This window comes from Tribolium castaneum, chromosome 5 (genome assembly GCF_031307605.1).
Source record: "Tribolium castaneum strain GA2 chromosome 5, icTriCast1.1, whole genome shotgun sequence".
Taxonomy (NCBI): Eukaryota; Metazoa; Arthropoda; class Insecta; order Coleoptera; family Tenebrionidae; genus Tribolium; species Tribolium castaneum.
This window is the reverse complement of record NC_087398.1, coordinates 1,405,917-1,420,134: the sequence shown is the minus strand read 5'-3', so window position 1 is coordinate 1,420,134 and position 14,218 is coordinate 1,405,917. Positions and strand designations below refer to the sequence as shown.

Here is a 14,218-nt window from a genome sequence, read left to right as displayed (position 1 = left end):
TAAAGAGCTTTCCAACGATAATAAACTTCATGGGGTTATCTCTGATAGTTCCGGAGCTATTGCTCAACAAATGTTCCGGGTACCCAAAATCGACAAAAATTGCGACGAAAATTGAAAAAATCAAACTTCAAAAAATCGAACATATGGACTTTTTTTGGACTTTTAACAACTCTAGAGAGATGTAAAGGCATATATAAATACGAAAAAGTATGATAAAACAAATTTTAAAAAAATAATTTTTTTTCATTTTCTTGAAGGCATGTGTATTACTCAGGAAATTTTAGCAAAAAAAATAATTTTTTTAAATCTCATGAAAAGTTCGTATAATACAGAAAATGAGCCGCTGAATTCAATGGAACAAACCGCATTGCTCTACGACTTTTAGTTTTTGAGTTATGAATTTTTTTGTTGGATAAAATTTTCCACTATGACAAATGGCTACCCTAAATTTAGGCAAAAAATTTTAAATTTTTAGTTCTTGTGAAAAATCGATATAATATGTAAAATGAGCCGTAGAATTCAATCGAACAAACCGCAATGCTCTACGACTTTTAGTTTTTTTTTTATGAATTTTTTTAGTGAAAAACTTTGATCGCCTCTGTAGCCGGAACCGTTCCCCGGAGCGGCTCCGGGTTTAATCGAAAAAATAGAGAAAATTAAGCGCTATCAGATGGTTTTTTGTTCGTTGCTCTAAGTCTTACAGTTTCCGAGAAAAACGCTAAAAAAGTTTCCATTTTCACTTTTTTTCAATTTTCGATCGCCAATTACGGCGAAACTATTAAAGATATCGAGAAACGGAAAAATGGAGGATAACCGGAATAAAAAACTCTACAAAATGGCATAGGACTTAAGGCGATATCTCGCAAAAAAATTTTCAATTTTCAAACGCCGATTACGGCCAAACTAAAAGAGCTAGGAGAAAACGCTTTTTTAGATCGGAAAGAGCACATCAAAATCTATAAGATAAAATCGGTTTTATTCGATTCTGAGACACTTTTAAAATTGACCATTTTGAAGGGGGGTGTTAACTTTTTTTTAATTTTTTTTATTTTCCCAATTACGACTAAACTATTCGAAAAAGTGGAACTGTTTTGATCTGTACCTATGCAAAATGATCCGGGGAATCGATTGGCATCGAAAAAATTGCCAAATTCCCAATAGTTTTTTAGTTATGAATTTTTTAAAATTTTACCAATTTTTGCATTTATCTGCAATTTGCTCAAAAACTATTAGTCGGAGAACAATAATTTTTTTTGAAAAAAATAGATAATTCAAAGAGCTTTCCAACGATAGTAAACTTCATGGGGTTATCTCTGATAGTTCCGGAGCTATTGCTCAACAAATGTTCCGGGTACCCAAAATCGACAAAAATTGCGACGAAAATTGAAAAAATCAAACATCAAAAAATCGAACATATAGACTTTTTTTGGACTTTTAACAACTCTAGAGAGTTGTAAAGACATATATAAATACGAAAAAGTATAAAAAAACGAATTTAAAAAAAATATTTTTTTCACTTTCTTGAAGGTACTCAGGTAATTTTATGCAAAAAAAATCAAAATTTTAAATCTCGTGATAAATTGGTAGAATACATAAAATGAAGTGTAGAATTCACTACAAACCGTTTTGCTCTATCAAACTCTGACGCCTCAGATTTTTACCTGTATTAAATAATGAAATAATCGAAAGAATCGCACAATCCGCCCCTGTGTGTAGACGAAGACGGATGCGATATTGCGTGGGAGGCCACCTGTCTGTGGCAAATGTCTCGGTTAGCGCCTCTCGTGCCACCATGACTACTGTACTCGAAGCTTTTGATAAATCTATTCCGTCAGAGGGTGCGAAGCCCTCCCTGGACTTCACCCTGGACGCCCGGAGTCACACATTTTCAGCGGTTTATCACCGGAGCGCATTTTTCAGCGTCGCTCGCTCGTAATTACACTGTCAGCGCTTCGGCGGCGTCAAGACGATGCTAATTAGCACCGCTCCGATTTAATTATAGACGAATTTTTGCCATATACCTACTAGCTAAGAGCGGCTGAATTATCAAACGCTCGGTATATGCAGGCGTTCGCGGGGGACACCTTAATTACTATTTTAGCACGGTCTCGAGACACGACACCTATTTATAGATATGCAGCGGAAAATTCGATTTCAATTAGGAGCCCCTGTACCGACTGCGATATCAAATATTTAACACATACAAAAATGATATTTGGCACGTGATCGCTGCCGTCGAAGCTTATTTATTATTCTTTATCGGCGCCGCGTCTAATAGCAGGGGGAAATTAGCGGAAAAATTCATAAATTTCGTCAGACGCTAGGATGGCAGATGGCACATATACGTGAACTTAATTTTCATAACTTCATTAAAGATTAAAAAACGCCACTTGGATTTTTTTACATATTTTTTTAAGTCAGGGTATTAGTTGTTTGTTGGCCGATGCCGTATTGAAGTCGTTGGGAAACAATACCAGTAACTAAGTCCGCCTTTTGGTGGTGGCTTTCATCGCCCATGAGTCACTCCGAGAGTCGAGCATTCCTGATTTTAAAGGTGGACTTTAGAAGTCAACGGACCGAAAACTGTTTAGGGCAAATCAAAGAGTCCAGCAGAAAAAGGGATTGCGTTCATTTACCGGATTTTATTACAATCGCTTGAAATGTTCCCCTCGTGACATAATTTCGCTTGTATGTTGTAAAACCTTGACAGTACGAGTAAATCTCTGCATAATGCAAGAAACGTAAAACAAAAATAAGTAGGGCGAGATTATGAGATCTGAAGAGAGATGTAACAGCGGTGAATGGAAACGTTTTTGTCAAAGAGCAGAGGGCTGATGGCTTTTGGAAGTTCTCGTATGAAAGGCAACAGTTTGAGGTTTCGAACCAAAATTTTATATTTTTCGTTCTATGCAATTAATTGGTAAATTCGATCCCACTTTTGAACAATACAAGTAAATAAATCCCACTTTGAAATGTCCTAGTGCTCATTTTTGTAAATAAAACGGATCGTGTTTGATGTAACGCAAAATAAATCAGAATATGAGCAATGCGTGTTTGTGGTTTACTCAAAAACAAAAGCTAATGAACTGTTTATGGCGAATTTTCGCTTTGTATGTATTACATTCGGATTATTCGACACAAAAAGGCTATAATGTGGAAATGAACTGTTACTTTTTGCGGTTATTTCTGGCAGACCATCACTGTAAAACTTGTTACCCCTAATGGCCTCACCTTGTCGAACTAAGAGAACGCAGAAAACAACGATATTTTGTTATGATTTCGCCAAATATGTAGTTGTATTATTTGCATTTTTCGTCGAATGTTCATTAACGTCGGTATTAATAAATAGTTTTTTCTAGTACTTGTACATAACAAAAAATTCTTTTGTACTTTGAAGAATGAAAAAATGTGGATACTATTCTCGGGTTTAACACAGTGCGTGAAATCCGTTATAATCGCTTCTGATTTAAGTTCTAAGCTGACGAGAAGCTTCATTCAGATCAAAGCACATACCACTCACATTTGACGGCTAGTCTTAATAAGTCTGAATGTTGTCGAAATCCGGTTTCTCGAAACACGTATTTGAAGGCTTCGTTAAGTGAAGCTTTGGTAAATAACCGCTCTTAAAAATGTCTCACTGTTGGTGTTAATTAAAATTCTCAGAGATTGTCTTGGAAATCGGATCTCGATTAAGCCTTGTGATAATCCGCGTCTAAAAATCCCCCGATATCATGTCTTTTTCCTTCTGTTGGAATCACGGCACGGCGGCAATAAATTGCTTCAATTCTAGGCGCGGACGGCGTTCGGTTTTCCTTTGTCTCGTTAATGCCGATTGCAGTGCAAGCCTGAAAATGTTGCGCCATTGAGGCGCGTCGAGGCTTTTAGTTAGAAATGTGACAAATGGTGGATTCGCCGAGTTTCGAATTTAGATATCTTCGACGTTTCGTTATTTACACACCTCCCTCTTTTATTTGGTGCCGTCATTAACCCGATCCATAAAACTGGAAAAACCCTGCAAGATTCAGGACTCCGTGCTTGTGTCATAAGCACACACGATTTAAGATTACGAATCCAGCGTTAGCGCTCATACTTTCACGCTTTCTATCTCGCTTCCGAGATATATAACGCCGACCCCACCACGTTGGATCGGCGACACGAGCGAGCAGGAGAGCTTTCAGCGAGATTTCTCGCAAAAATATTTTCAATTTAGGCTTTTTTCCATCAGATAAATTGTATTTGATTTTGAGTGTATTTTGTGTAATTTTTTTTAATTTGTTTTTTATTTTATAAATTACGGCTAAACTATTCGAAAAAGTGGAACTGTTTTGATCCTTACCTATGCAAAATAATACGGGGAATCGATTGGCATCAAAAAAACTGCGAAATTCCCAATAGTTTTTTAGTTATGAATTTTTTAAAATTTTACCAATTTTTGCATTTATCTGCAATTTGCTCAAAAACTATTAGTCGGAGAACAATAATTTTTTTGAAAAAAATAGATAATTCAAAGAGCTTTCCAACGATAATAAACTTCATGGGGTTATCTCTGATAGTTCCGGAGCTATTGCTCAACAAATGTTCCGGGTACCCAAAATCGACAAAAATCGCGACAAAAATTGGAAAAATCAAACAACAAAAATCGAACATATGGACTTTTTTTGGACTTTTAACAACTCGAGTGGGTTGTAGGGGCATATAAAAGTCCATAAAACTTTGCTAGAGCAACGAATTAAAAAAATATATATTTTTTTTAAATTTAAGTTGTGTAGATGAGTTAAATGAAAATTAATCAATAATTTATTAAAAAAAAAAACTAGATAAAGTATAAGCCTTTATTGCATTTTACGAACATAATCAATTGCCTTTTTACTTCTTTTAAAAATTCTTTTGTCCATAACTGCGTAACACAGAATTTTTCGTCTTGAAATCGTGCTGAAACCCGCTCGCTCAACTTTTCCTGTGGTTCTCATATATTGGCGGCACGCGCGCCCGGACGCCAGCTCGCCGCCGTCACGTTTACATGGAGGTTTCCAACGACGAAATCGTTTCCCTTCGTCCATTTACCACAAATCCGAGTCCAGAAAAAACATTTTTTCTAACTCATTTCAACAACAATTACGTTTCCAACACGCTGATCGGTGATAAAATTAATCTTGTAAACAAAAAAATAAACAAAAATAAATTGGCGCTAACGCGATTTTGAGTCCTTGATCCCGGTAAAAATAATACCTGAGCGAATCTTGGAACGCGCGATGAGTCAAGTGTCCAACAACGTGGGAGGTATTGATTTAGGAATTAACAACGACCCAAAGATTTTTTAATTATTCAAACCAACCATAAAACTGTTATCCCCATATCTGGGTCACCTCGAGAATGATAAAAAAGTGATGGATCACGTCCGCATTGTTAATCCCACGCTGATTACGTCCGAAAAGTCGCAAATTTAATCTCTCGAGTCTAGAAATGCATTTTTGGAAATTAGCAAAATTCAGTTAGCACCTCGCGAACAAACAGAGCTGGATACCCACCACCCCGGAGATTAATTACCGTGGGTGGATATCATAATAGGAAGGCAGCGTTCGACGCCCACATGTAAACGTGATAAGCGTGGCGGCAGGTCAACCCGAGCGTCGCGGCGTGGTTCAACACCCCTCACCCTCCCCCTGCGGCCTCCACAGTCTGCTGATTACGAAGCCACCCCATGGCCTTACCGCCCCCGCAACTCGCACCATTGTTAAACGGCCCTCTAACGTTCTGTCTTTCTAAACGGTTCCACCTATAGCTGTGCCATCGATGACAAATAACTCTTTCAAGGGAAACACACAAAAAACTGACCGCAATTAATCCATTAATTTTTCACCGATTTCTTTATTGTGACAATAGCAGCACGTGCTATTTCTAGTTATCTGTAAGCAAGCGTCGATGAATGGCTTTGTGATCGATTCCAGTTTAATGAAAAAGTCATGACTGTTCATCGGTGTAAATAGATAACGTTTTAATAAACGCGATCGATGGAAAAATGGTCATTAAAAGCTGCTTATCGGCACCTTTGAGTTGTGGTTAATATAAGAAAGTCCGTCTAGGTCGCGAATCGGTGTGAATAATAATGACGGTCGTTGCACTTTGCCAAATAAAATATTTAAAATCTCGATCTGAAAATACAGTTTGGGTAAACTATTTCGGTGGGGCTTGACACATTGATACGGTCTGCAAAGTGCCAGGAGAGGGATAAAAATTATGTTTAGGGAACAAATTATAAACCAAAAATAATGTAGCTTCTGCCTGCAGTATTTTACAGGAGAGTCCCTGAATAACTTCCGCACGGTTTATAGCCGGTCGCTGCTTTCATGTCTTCATGATTGTTCTACACTGTACTTAATCTTTATGACTACCCCTATGGCTTCTGTCTTCCGTCCTTCCATTAGACGTTATATGGTTACGCCCGGATACGTTGTAAAAACTTTCAGAATAAACTCTAATTAAGTTTGCTAAATAAAACGGAGATGCACCGAAAAGCAAAAGCTTTCTGGAAATAAAAGTTTGCGGCTGAAGCAAAATAAACGCAAATTTCTTTTCATTTTACATTTAACTGTATTAGTTTTTACTTTTTTTGGGATATTTGTGTCGCAAAAAAGTATTCTTGAAGTTGGTAAAGAAGAGAATGTAACTGCTCTGTTTAAGCCAGTGGCTGACAGAGGCCGTCGTAACAACAACGGGAGCTGTTTTTATTTTATGTAATCAATTAATCATGAAAAACTTCATTATTTTCCATACAAAAATTAAATACACAGACTATTTTTGTCTCTTGTAATCTAATGAGAACGTTTATTGGCCTAATTGTCTGTTATTGGCTTTTTTACATTTAAAAAAAACTACAAAAAAAGTTCGAGTTTTTTTATTATTTCATCTATACTATACAACTAATTTTATAAAACACAATTAATTTTTGCTTTGTGAGCCCCGTTTCGGAATGTACAGAACCTTGTTTTCCTTTGGGGGTGTAATTCCATCCTCTGAGGCCCTTTTGTGTGCAATGTCGGTTAAAGCCTTGAAGGTGAAGGGCTCCCAACAAGCTAAAGTAGCCAAAGTGTTTCTGTTCAAAAGTATATTATTTCTCGCCAAACTCTCTTTAAAAACGTGGTAATTAATATCATGTTGCTCACAGCCTGCGGTGATTCTAGTGTCCCACAACTGGAATTGGCGAAAATGAGACCAATGATAATAAAAGATTATGACAATAGTTACATTGGAGAAGTCCTCTTTTTTTAGTTTTCTACCTTTGGTTGCGTAAACTAATGCCCGATGGACGCTACGAATAGCAATACTGTAACAATTACGACTTCGACCGATATAGGCCTGTAATGAAAAAAATGGAAAAAGTAACTCAAGCAAATTGCATAATTACGGCAGCTAGTTTGAAGACTTTGCGTTTACGCCAGAATTCGTCAGGGCCACGACTTCGTACAAAATTTACTGCTGTTGTAAAGACCATTTTTTACTTTTTTTTAGGTTAAAAAAAGAGGTTAGGATTAAATGGAGGCAGCTAAGTGAAGGACTTGCTCTTGCAAAATCCACTTATAGAAAACCGTAAAATAAAATCAAGTCCACTTTTTGCCTTATGATAACAATCGCTCTTGCATAAATTGCAACTGATAAAATATGCAACTTGAACGAAAAAAATGGGAAGTGCTGATTACGTCCGCTCAATATCTGGTGTCAAATTACAAGCCGTCAATGTCAGTTGTCAATCTCCTGTCACAATGGAGGAATGATAAATATTGAGCAATAGAAATCTTTGGAATGTATTTATTTATTTTAATTGTATAAATATTTATAGTGCATTCAAGATGGAAATACTTCCAGGTACCCTTTAGATGGTTTCTTCAACTGTGTACTAGTTAATTGTTGTAGTGTGTGTGTATTTTGAGCGGTTTTCCCTAGTTTAGTGGACATGGGTATGATACTGTTTTTATTTCTCTATCCTCATATTTTGCACAAATCTTATCTACAAATCTTCCTTGTTCTCGCATGTTTGTTTAAATAAATTCGTCCCCCTTTCACACGCTAAATTTCCTCGTGTAACAATTAATCATTGTACTTTCAGAGGGTGTCAATGCCTCCATAAAAAAGGGGCCTGGCCTCTATGAGTTCCTTGTTGAGGCGGAACTCCAACATTATTTTAATAGTTTCAAGTAAGTTCCATCAATGAAACCCATTCACTTACCCAATTAATTTGATAAAAACCCCAACAAAGTGAACATTTGTTTGTTATTTTTAGAAATACTTTGAAAATTGCTCATCCTTCCCAGCTGAAATTTACAGCTGAAAGTGATTTAATAGAAATAGGAATGTCCAAGCCGGAAATGAGGCGCCTTCGCAAATACTACGATAAACACTTTCCTCACAACTATTTATCAAAACTCAAGAAAATCATCAATTACAAAAAACAGGGACAATCTTCTAACGATGCCTATCTGCTCATGAACATGGACTCTTTGTCCGTTTCGCGGGCCCCCAGAGTCTCAAGCAAGCACATCATACCAGCCGCCAGCATTACCATTAACAAGGAGCTGGGCATGGGCGAGTTCGGGGTGGTGCAACAGGGCGTCTGGTGCAATGAAGGCGAAAGGATACAGGTAATTATCGGCAGGAAAACGCGATTAAATACAACGCCAATTAACTTCCCTACAAGGCCTTGCCAAAAAACAGTTACCTAATGGTTCATTGCTCTGAAAGAATAGATTTTCGTCACAGAGATAGTTTTTTCCCGTCCTTGCACGCTTGATATTCATTATTATTAGTAATTATTTGATCTTTAGAAAGTTAAGACTTCACGTTGTGAAATATTCCAGGTCGCGATAAAATGCCTATCGCGGGACCGAATGCAGAGCAACATGGTCGAGTTCCTAAAAGAGGCGTCAATAATGCACAACATCGACCACCCCAACATTGTGCGTTTTTTCGGCGTCGTTTTACCGAACGTTGAGGGAAGTCTGATGCTCGTGACCGAATTAGCGCCTCTGCGATCTCTTCTAGAATGTTTAAAAGAACCTTCGTTAAGATCGAGTTTCCCGGTCTTAACGCTTTGTGATTTTGCTTACCAAATATGCGACGGAATGCAATACCTCGAAGCCAACCGTCTAATCCACAGGGACTTAGCTGCAAGAAATATTCTAGTTTTCTCAAAAAGCAAAGTAAAAATTTCCGACTTCGGCCTGAGTCGGGCCCTGGGCCAGGGCAAGGATTACTACCAGACGAATTTTAACGTTAATTTGAAGCTACCAATCGCCTGGTGTGCGCCCGAATGTATAAGTTATCTCAGATTTACGACTTCGAGCGACGTTTGGGCGTTTGGTGTGACTTTATGGGAGATGTTTTCGTACGGTTTTCAACCATGGGCGGCCTTGACTGGCCAACAAATACTTGAAGCGATCGACGAACCGAATTTCCAGAGATTAGAACAACCGGATTGTTGTCCGCTAGATCATTATAATTTAATGTTGGATTGTTGGAGGCATGAAGCTTCGGCTCGGCCCAAGTTTGCCGAGATCGGACCGGTTTTGGCCGAATGCCGGCCCGAACAAGTCCAAGCCAAAGCTTCGGCCGGGGAAGGCCCGCACATGCTGTCGTTCCGCGTTGGTGATGTTATCACAGTCTTGGATAAAAAGTCAGTCCCGAAAAATTTAAATCAAAATTTTAAACGTTATTTTAGGACACACCACCCCCTCTGGAAGGGAGTCACAGCTAGTGGGAAAACTGGGCTTTTTGACCCAATCAACGTCGTTGCCTACCTTGGTAGTGATCTCCCGAGTTCTTCGTTTTTGCGCACCGATAGCACCCGATCATCCTCTCGGAAAAAACTCCGAAGTGAAATGATTAGTGCCCCTCAGGGTGATTTAAAACATACAGGTCATGTGGGTCTAGACGGGGCTTACTTTGGCGACTTGAGTTTTCTCGGAGGATCAAAAGGAAGTGTAAGTTATTGGAAATCGTCTCCTTGGTTTAAATTATAAAAAAAATTAATAAATAGTATGGATCGGTCCCCACGCAAGTCGTGGCGCCCTACCGCCCCCACAAAGACCTGGAGGCGGCGCCTCTCCTGGAAGGGGACCACGTGCCGGCGCCGGCGCCCCTCCAAGACCACGAATATCACGAAATCAGCGATGAAGAAAACACGCACAGCCCCCATTTAGACCTGGGGCCCTCGTTAATGGCCGAGATGGAGTTAATGTTGAATTCGTTTGGGCATCCGAACCAAGCACTGGACCATGAGGGCTCCAATCGGAGTAATGAGTTGAGAGAGAAATTGGGGACAAAGTCGAGGAAACAAGCAACGATTAAACCGATTTCAACTCATGATCAGAAAACTCTCGATACCGCTATTGCTCTAGCGAATGAGTTGAGCACTAGGTCAATGTCGGCACCGGCGCCTACGACGCCGGCGTCGCCCAACAAAAAGAAATTCAGTTTTAGGTTTCCCTCAGTTGGGGAACATGACAAGAACACCGAGAGGAGGAATTTCTCCGAGGAGGCGTTGTCCACGTCCGATTTACAGGTTGGTACAATAATTTGAAAAAATATTTTTTGAATTGTTGAAAACGCACGTTCTTAACTTTTTGAAATACACAAAAATACAGTAAAGAAGGGTGTCAATAAGTGATTTAAAGCATTTTTTTCTTTTAATTTTTATTTTCAGTGAAGTGAAATTATAACAGATTTAACAATTAACCATAAAATAATTATTCTTCTTCAGTTTCAGTTTCTTCAATTATATTAGATTAGTTAAATGGTTTCATAATTATTATGAACGTTTATTGAAAGATTTGAGCTCCTGGACGTGTCATTTTTTTGGCCACAGACGTGAAAAAAAAGTTCCATGTGCTCCATGACTATTTTTTGAGCACAACAGCGATTGGTCCCTTCTGTACTGCATTTGATTGTCAGTAATCACATTTGCAAAAGCCGATCGCATTTGTCTGTTGAATGTAATCGTTCTGATTTAGTACACAATACTAACACAGACTTTCTCCCCTTCCCCACATCCTTTTCGTTTATTTCGATTATATTCGTTCCAACAAACGTCCCGTTAGAAATTTATGAGTTCACCCTCCTCCCTTGACGAGCTTTCAAACAACAGCTTACGCCTCCCGCTTTGGGACAAAGCTTCGGCCGAATTCTACTTTGCCAAATCTCGCGAACTGCTCTCGCGGCCTTTCCCCTCAGCGCACCACCGAGCCCCCCACAGCTCGTGTCGGAACTTGTCGAGTTTGCACGACTACGACTACGGTCTCGAGCACCAATTCCAAAATCTCTCGTTCGAAGACAATTACTATCGCCCTCAGATGCAGTACCGTGACCGGACTCTAACAAAATCCGAAAGCATGGCCCGGAAGATTTACGCTCCGGACCCGCGCCTCCACCACGACCATTTCTTCCGGGAGAACATCCCGGAGCGGTCGTACAACGCCAACGGCTCGCAGTATTTCGAGACTTCGTACATTTACTACAAGACTGATAACGTGTTTGACTACGATAAGGACATGAAGTACAGACACACTGCAACAAAACAGAAAGACTTTTTCGAGAGGCCTCGTACTTTAAGCTTCAGCGATACGCAGGATAATATTCCGAGGAAAAACGGGCGGAGTATACGCGATCGGAACCGAAGACGACAATCGTATAATCCGAAAGCGTACGAATCGAGTTCGAGCGATAGCGATTGTATTAGTGTCGGGTCTGTGGACTTGGATTGGCGCAGGCGCAGAAGACTGTCGCGACTTTCGGCCTCCAATAGTAGTATTCGGTCGGAAATGTGCAAAAGGTCGACCAATCCTTTTCTCAAACCGCATTTCAGTGCGAAAATGATGGGAAGGTCACCGCCTCCAAGTAATAGCATTCTGAGCGGGCTGTCGCCCACGTCGGCCGCGAGGTGTCAAAGGACCTCGAATTCCACGTCTTCGGAATCTAGTTTGTAAAAGCGCTCGGTTCGGAGGAAGTGAAAAAATAACAGAAATTGGAAAAATTTTTTTAAAAAAATCAGTGGTAACACAAATTCACAAAGCCAGATTAAGGAGAACTCGACTGGTTGGAGGTATAGAGAAAATCAATGTTAAGTTTGTTCCCAAAAAAAACTCGGAAACACTACATAAATATTTTTTGATAAATAATAGAAATAACGTCACACCGACTCAGTTTTTTCAAATTAACAACAAAGGCTAGGTTCCGGTAAAACGCCAGGGCAATAAAATATTATCAGACCACAAAAATTTGGCCCAAAAAAGTACGTTATTTGATATAAAAATGGCTAACAACATTGTATATTATATTTTTATTTTTTGTTTCGAACTTAAAAATGCGGATTAAAAATTTCTTAATGTCAAAGTGTTTCAAATAAAAAAATCTAAAACTAACTGATATAATTTATTTTTATTAATTGCATCACATTTATCAGTAGCATTTCGTTTCCTTTCATGAACTATGTTGAATTTCTCGTTATCTTTCGGTCGAGATCCCCTTAAAAAAAATTGCCGCTAAATATCAGAAAAATGGATCCCGAAGGCGTAACTTCCTCCGAATTCAAGGCGCCCTCACTGTCAAATTCCGCTCGAATCAGAGTAATGTAAAGCTATTGCTGCAATTGTAATAAATGTAGCGTTTAATACTTTGTTATACACTTTATTATACGTAACGTATCCCTCCCATTTACAATGATAGCAATATAGTACTAACTTTGTATAATTAAATATGATCACGAGACGCTTCAATCGGTAACGGCCGCACTTCCACTTTCTTCTCCCGGACCTCTTTTGTTTTTTATTTTATTTCTTTGTTCCCTTTAGTCCAAAGTTACACAAGAGGCAGAGATGGCCTACAAACAACTCGTCGAAAGTCCCTCAGCTGACGTCACTCAAGTAAGTCCCCCCAATCACCAATCAAAAGCCACAAAACGCCCAATTTCAGCTAATGGTCACGAACCCATTGCGGATTTTACGTTCGGGTCAACCCGTTATCAACCCTCGGACGCGTTCGGCAAGCGTCGCCAGCACTCTCCCGCCGAAATTCCACGAATCGGTCCGAAATTCTGTCCCGGAGAATTTGAACGGAACGAAAACAGGTGTGCCAACACATTTTCAATTATAGAAGTTAACCACCAGATTGCAGATTTGTCCGTTGAAGAGGCTCCAAGACAGAACTTTAATACTTTACCGCACCCTCACCGGGACGATAACCCCATTCCTTTGCCGCCAAGGGACAGGAACAAGACGCTCTTGGCGGCGAAACCGCGACATACGCGCAAGCACCCCCTTATCATCCCCCCGAGTAACTTGCAACGCACACTGGATAAAATCAATACGGTTACACCGCCTGCGACGGTTACGGTTGAACCGTTTCCGGTTTATTCGAATAGTGTGACGCAAATGGCGGAGAAAAATCCGGAGTCGATTCATTTTGAGGCGCAAATCGAGTCGGATTTGAACGCTTTGGACGAGATTCCGCAAGAACTGGATGTTGTGGATGGGAGGGTTGATGAGGAGAAGTTGAGTAGTCATCATGTGAGTTGCGAGGATCTGCTCAAGTTTGCGAACACGAAACCGAGCTCGAGGGCCAGAGGCATCGATTCGGACGAAGTCCGGATTATGTTGAAGGTTTTAGGGAAAGATGTAAGTCTCATCATTTAAAAAAAAATGCTCAACAGTTCTGTATTTATTTAATTTATTAATTTAAAATATTTTTTGTATCTTGTTTTGTCTTCTTATCTAGTCCTCCGTAGAATTGAAAGAATGTTTTTTAAACAGTTGAAAAAAATGGCTAGGAAAGGCACCACAATTTTGTTCAAAATCAAAATCTGTCTCAGAAATGTTATTTTTTGCATGGCCCAGGTATCTAAGGAGAAATGCGTGGACGCGCTGGACCAGTGTGAGTGGGAGGTGATGAAAGCAATAAAAATCGTCAAACTGCAAAATATGGTGGGCGCTGAAATGAGTGTCTGTTGTAAGGCGTTGGAGAACTCGGCCTGGGATGTGGCTAAGGCTGCGCAATGGGTTTTGCAACAAGACGAAGTGACTCAAGTGTAACATATCAACTAAGATTAAATTCTCTTTGTCTTGCCAATGTTATATTATTTAAACAAATTAACTTATTTTTTATGACATTTAAATAAATTTTGTTATCAAATAATTATGTTAGAATTATTTTTTATTCAAATTGTACAAGTGGA

The 14,218-nt window shown here is 39.3% G+C and overlaps 2 protein-coding genes across 7 annotated transcripts; one reads left to right on the top strand and one right to left on the bottom strand.

Moving 5' to 3' along the window:
• Positions 1 to 6,880: 6,880 nt before the first annotated feature.
• On the bottom strand, positions 6,881 to 7,634 carry mRpL20 (mitochondrial ribosomal protein L20). The gene is made up of 3 exons (XM_970102.4): positions 7,406 to 7,634; positions 7,246 to 7,356; positions 6,881 to 7,191 (listed from the first exon to the last, which is right to left on the bottom strand). Exons 1-3 carry the CDS (start codon positions 7,490 to 7,492, stop codon positions 6,940 to 6,942), a joined length of 450 nt encoding a protein of 149 aa, XP_975195.1. The 5' UTR covers positions 7,493 to 7,634; the 3' UTR covers positions 6,881 to 6,939.
• Positions 7,635 to 7,719: 85 nt separating this feature from the next.
• Ack-like (Activated Cdc42 kinase-like) lies at positions 7,720 to 14,178 on the top strand. Of its 6 annotated transcripts, none has more exons than XM_008196202.3 (10): positions 7,724 to 7,863; positions 8,105 to 8,192; positions 8,279 to 8,636; positions 8,853 to 9,667; positions 9,713 to 9,974; positions 10,031 to 10,555; positions 12,840 to 12,911; positions 12,961 to 13,114; positions 13,162 to 13,661; positions 13,881 to 14,178. In XM_008196202.3, the coding sequence occupies exons 1-10, from the start codon at positions 7,848 to 7,850 to the stop codon at positions 14,073 to 14,075; spliced, it is 2,985 nt and encodes a 994-aa protein (XP_008194424.1). In that variant the 5' UTR covers positions 7,724 to 7,847; the 3' UTR covers positions 14,076 to 14,178. The 6 variants fall into 6 exon arrangements, with proteins under 6 accessions (XP_015835750.1, XP_015835749.1, XP_008194420.1 ...); XM_008196201.3 differs by adding an exon at positions 7,912 to 7,955 and having other exon boundaries at positions 7,727 to 7,863; positions 8,853 to 9,974; XM_008196198.3 differs by having other exon boundaries at positions 7,723 to 7,863; positions 8,853 to 9,974.
• The last annotated feature ends 40 nt before the right edge of the window (positions 14,179 to 14,218 follow it).

Excerpts from the sequence above, each read along its gene's own strand:
- mRpL20 (XM_970102.4), bottom strand. The coding sequence starts at position 7,492 with ATGGTCTTTACAACAGCAGTAAATTTTGTACGAAGTCGTGGCCCTGAC. Across the intron at positions 7,357-7,405 it reads AAGTCTTCAAACTAGCTGCC|GCCTATATCGGTCGAAGTCG; the intron begins GTAATTATGCAA and ends TTTTCATTACAG. Across the intron at positions 7,192-7,245 it reads AAAAAGAGGACTTCTCCAAT|TTGTGGGACACTAGAATCAC; the intron begins GTAACTATTGTC and ends CGCCAATTCCAG.
- Ack-like (XM_008196198.3), top strand. Across the intron at positions 8,193-8,278 it reads CATTATTTTAATAGTTTCAA|AAATACTTTGAAAATTGCTC; the intron begins GTAAGTTCCATC and ends TGTTATTTTTAG. Across the intron at positions 12,912-12,960 it reads CCTCAGCTGACGTCACTCAA|CTAATGGTCACGAACCCATT; the intron begins GTAAGTCCCCCC and ends GCCCAATTTCAG.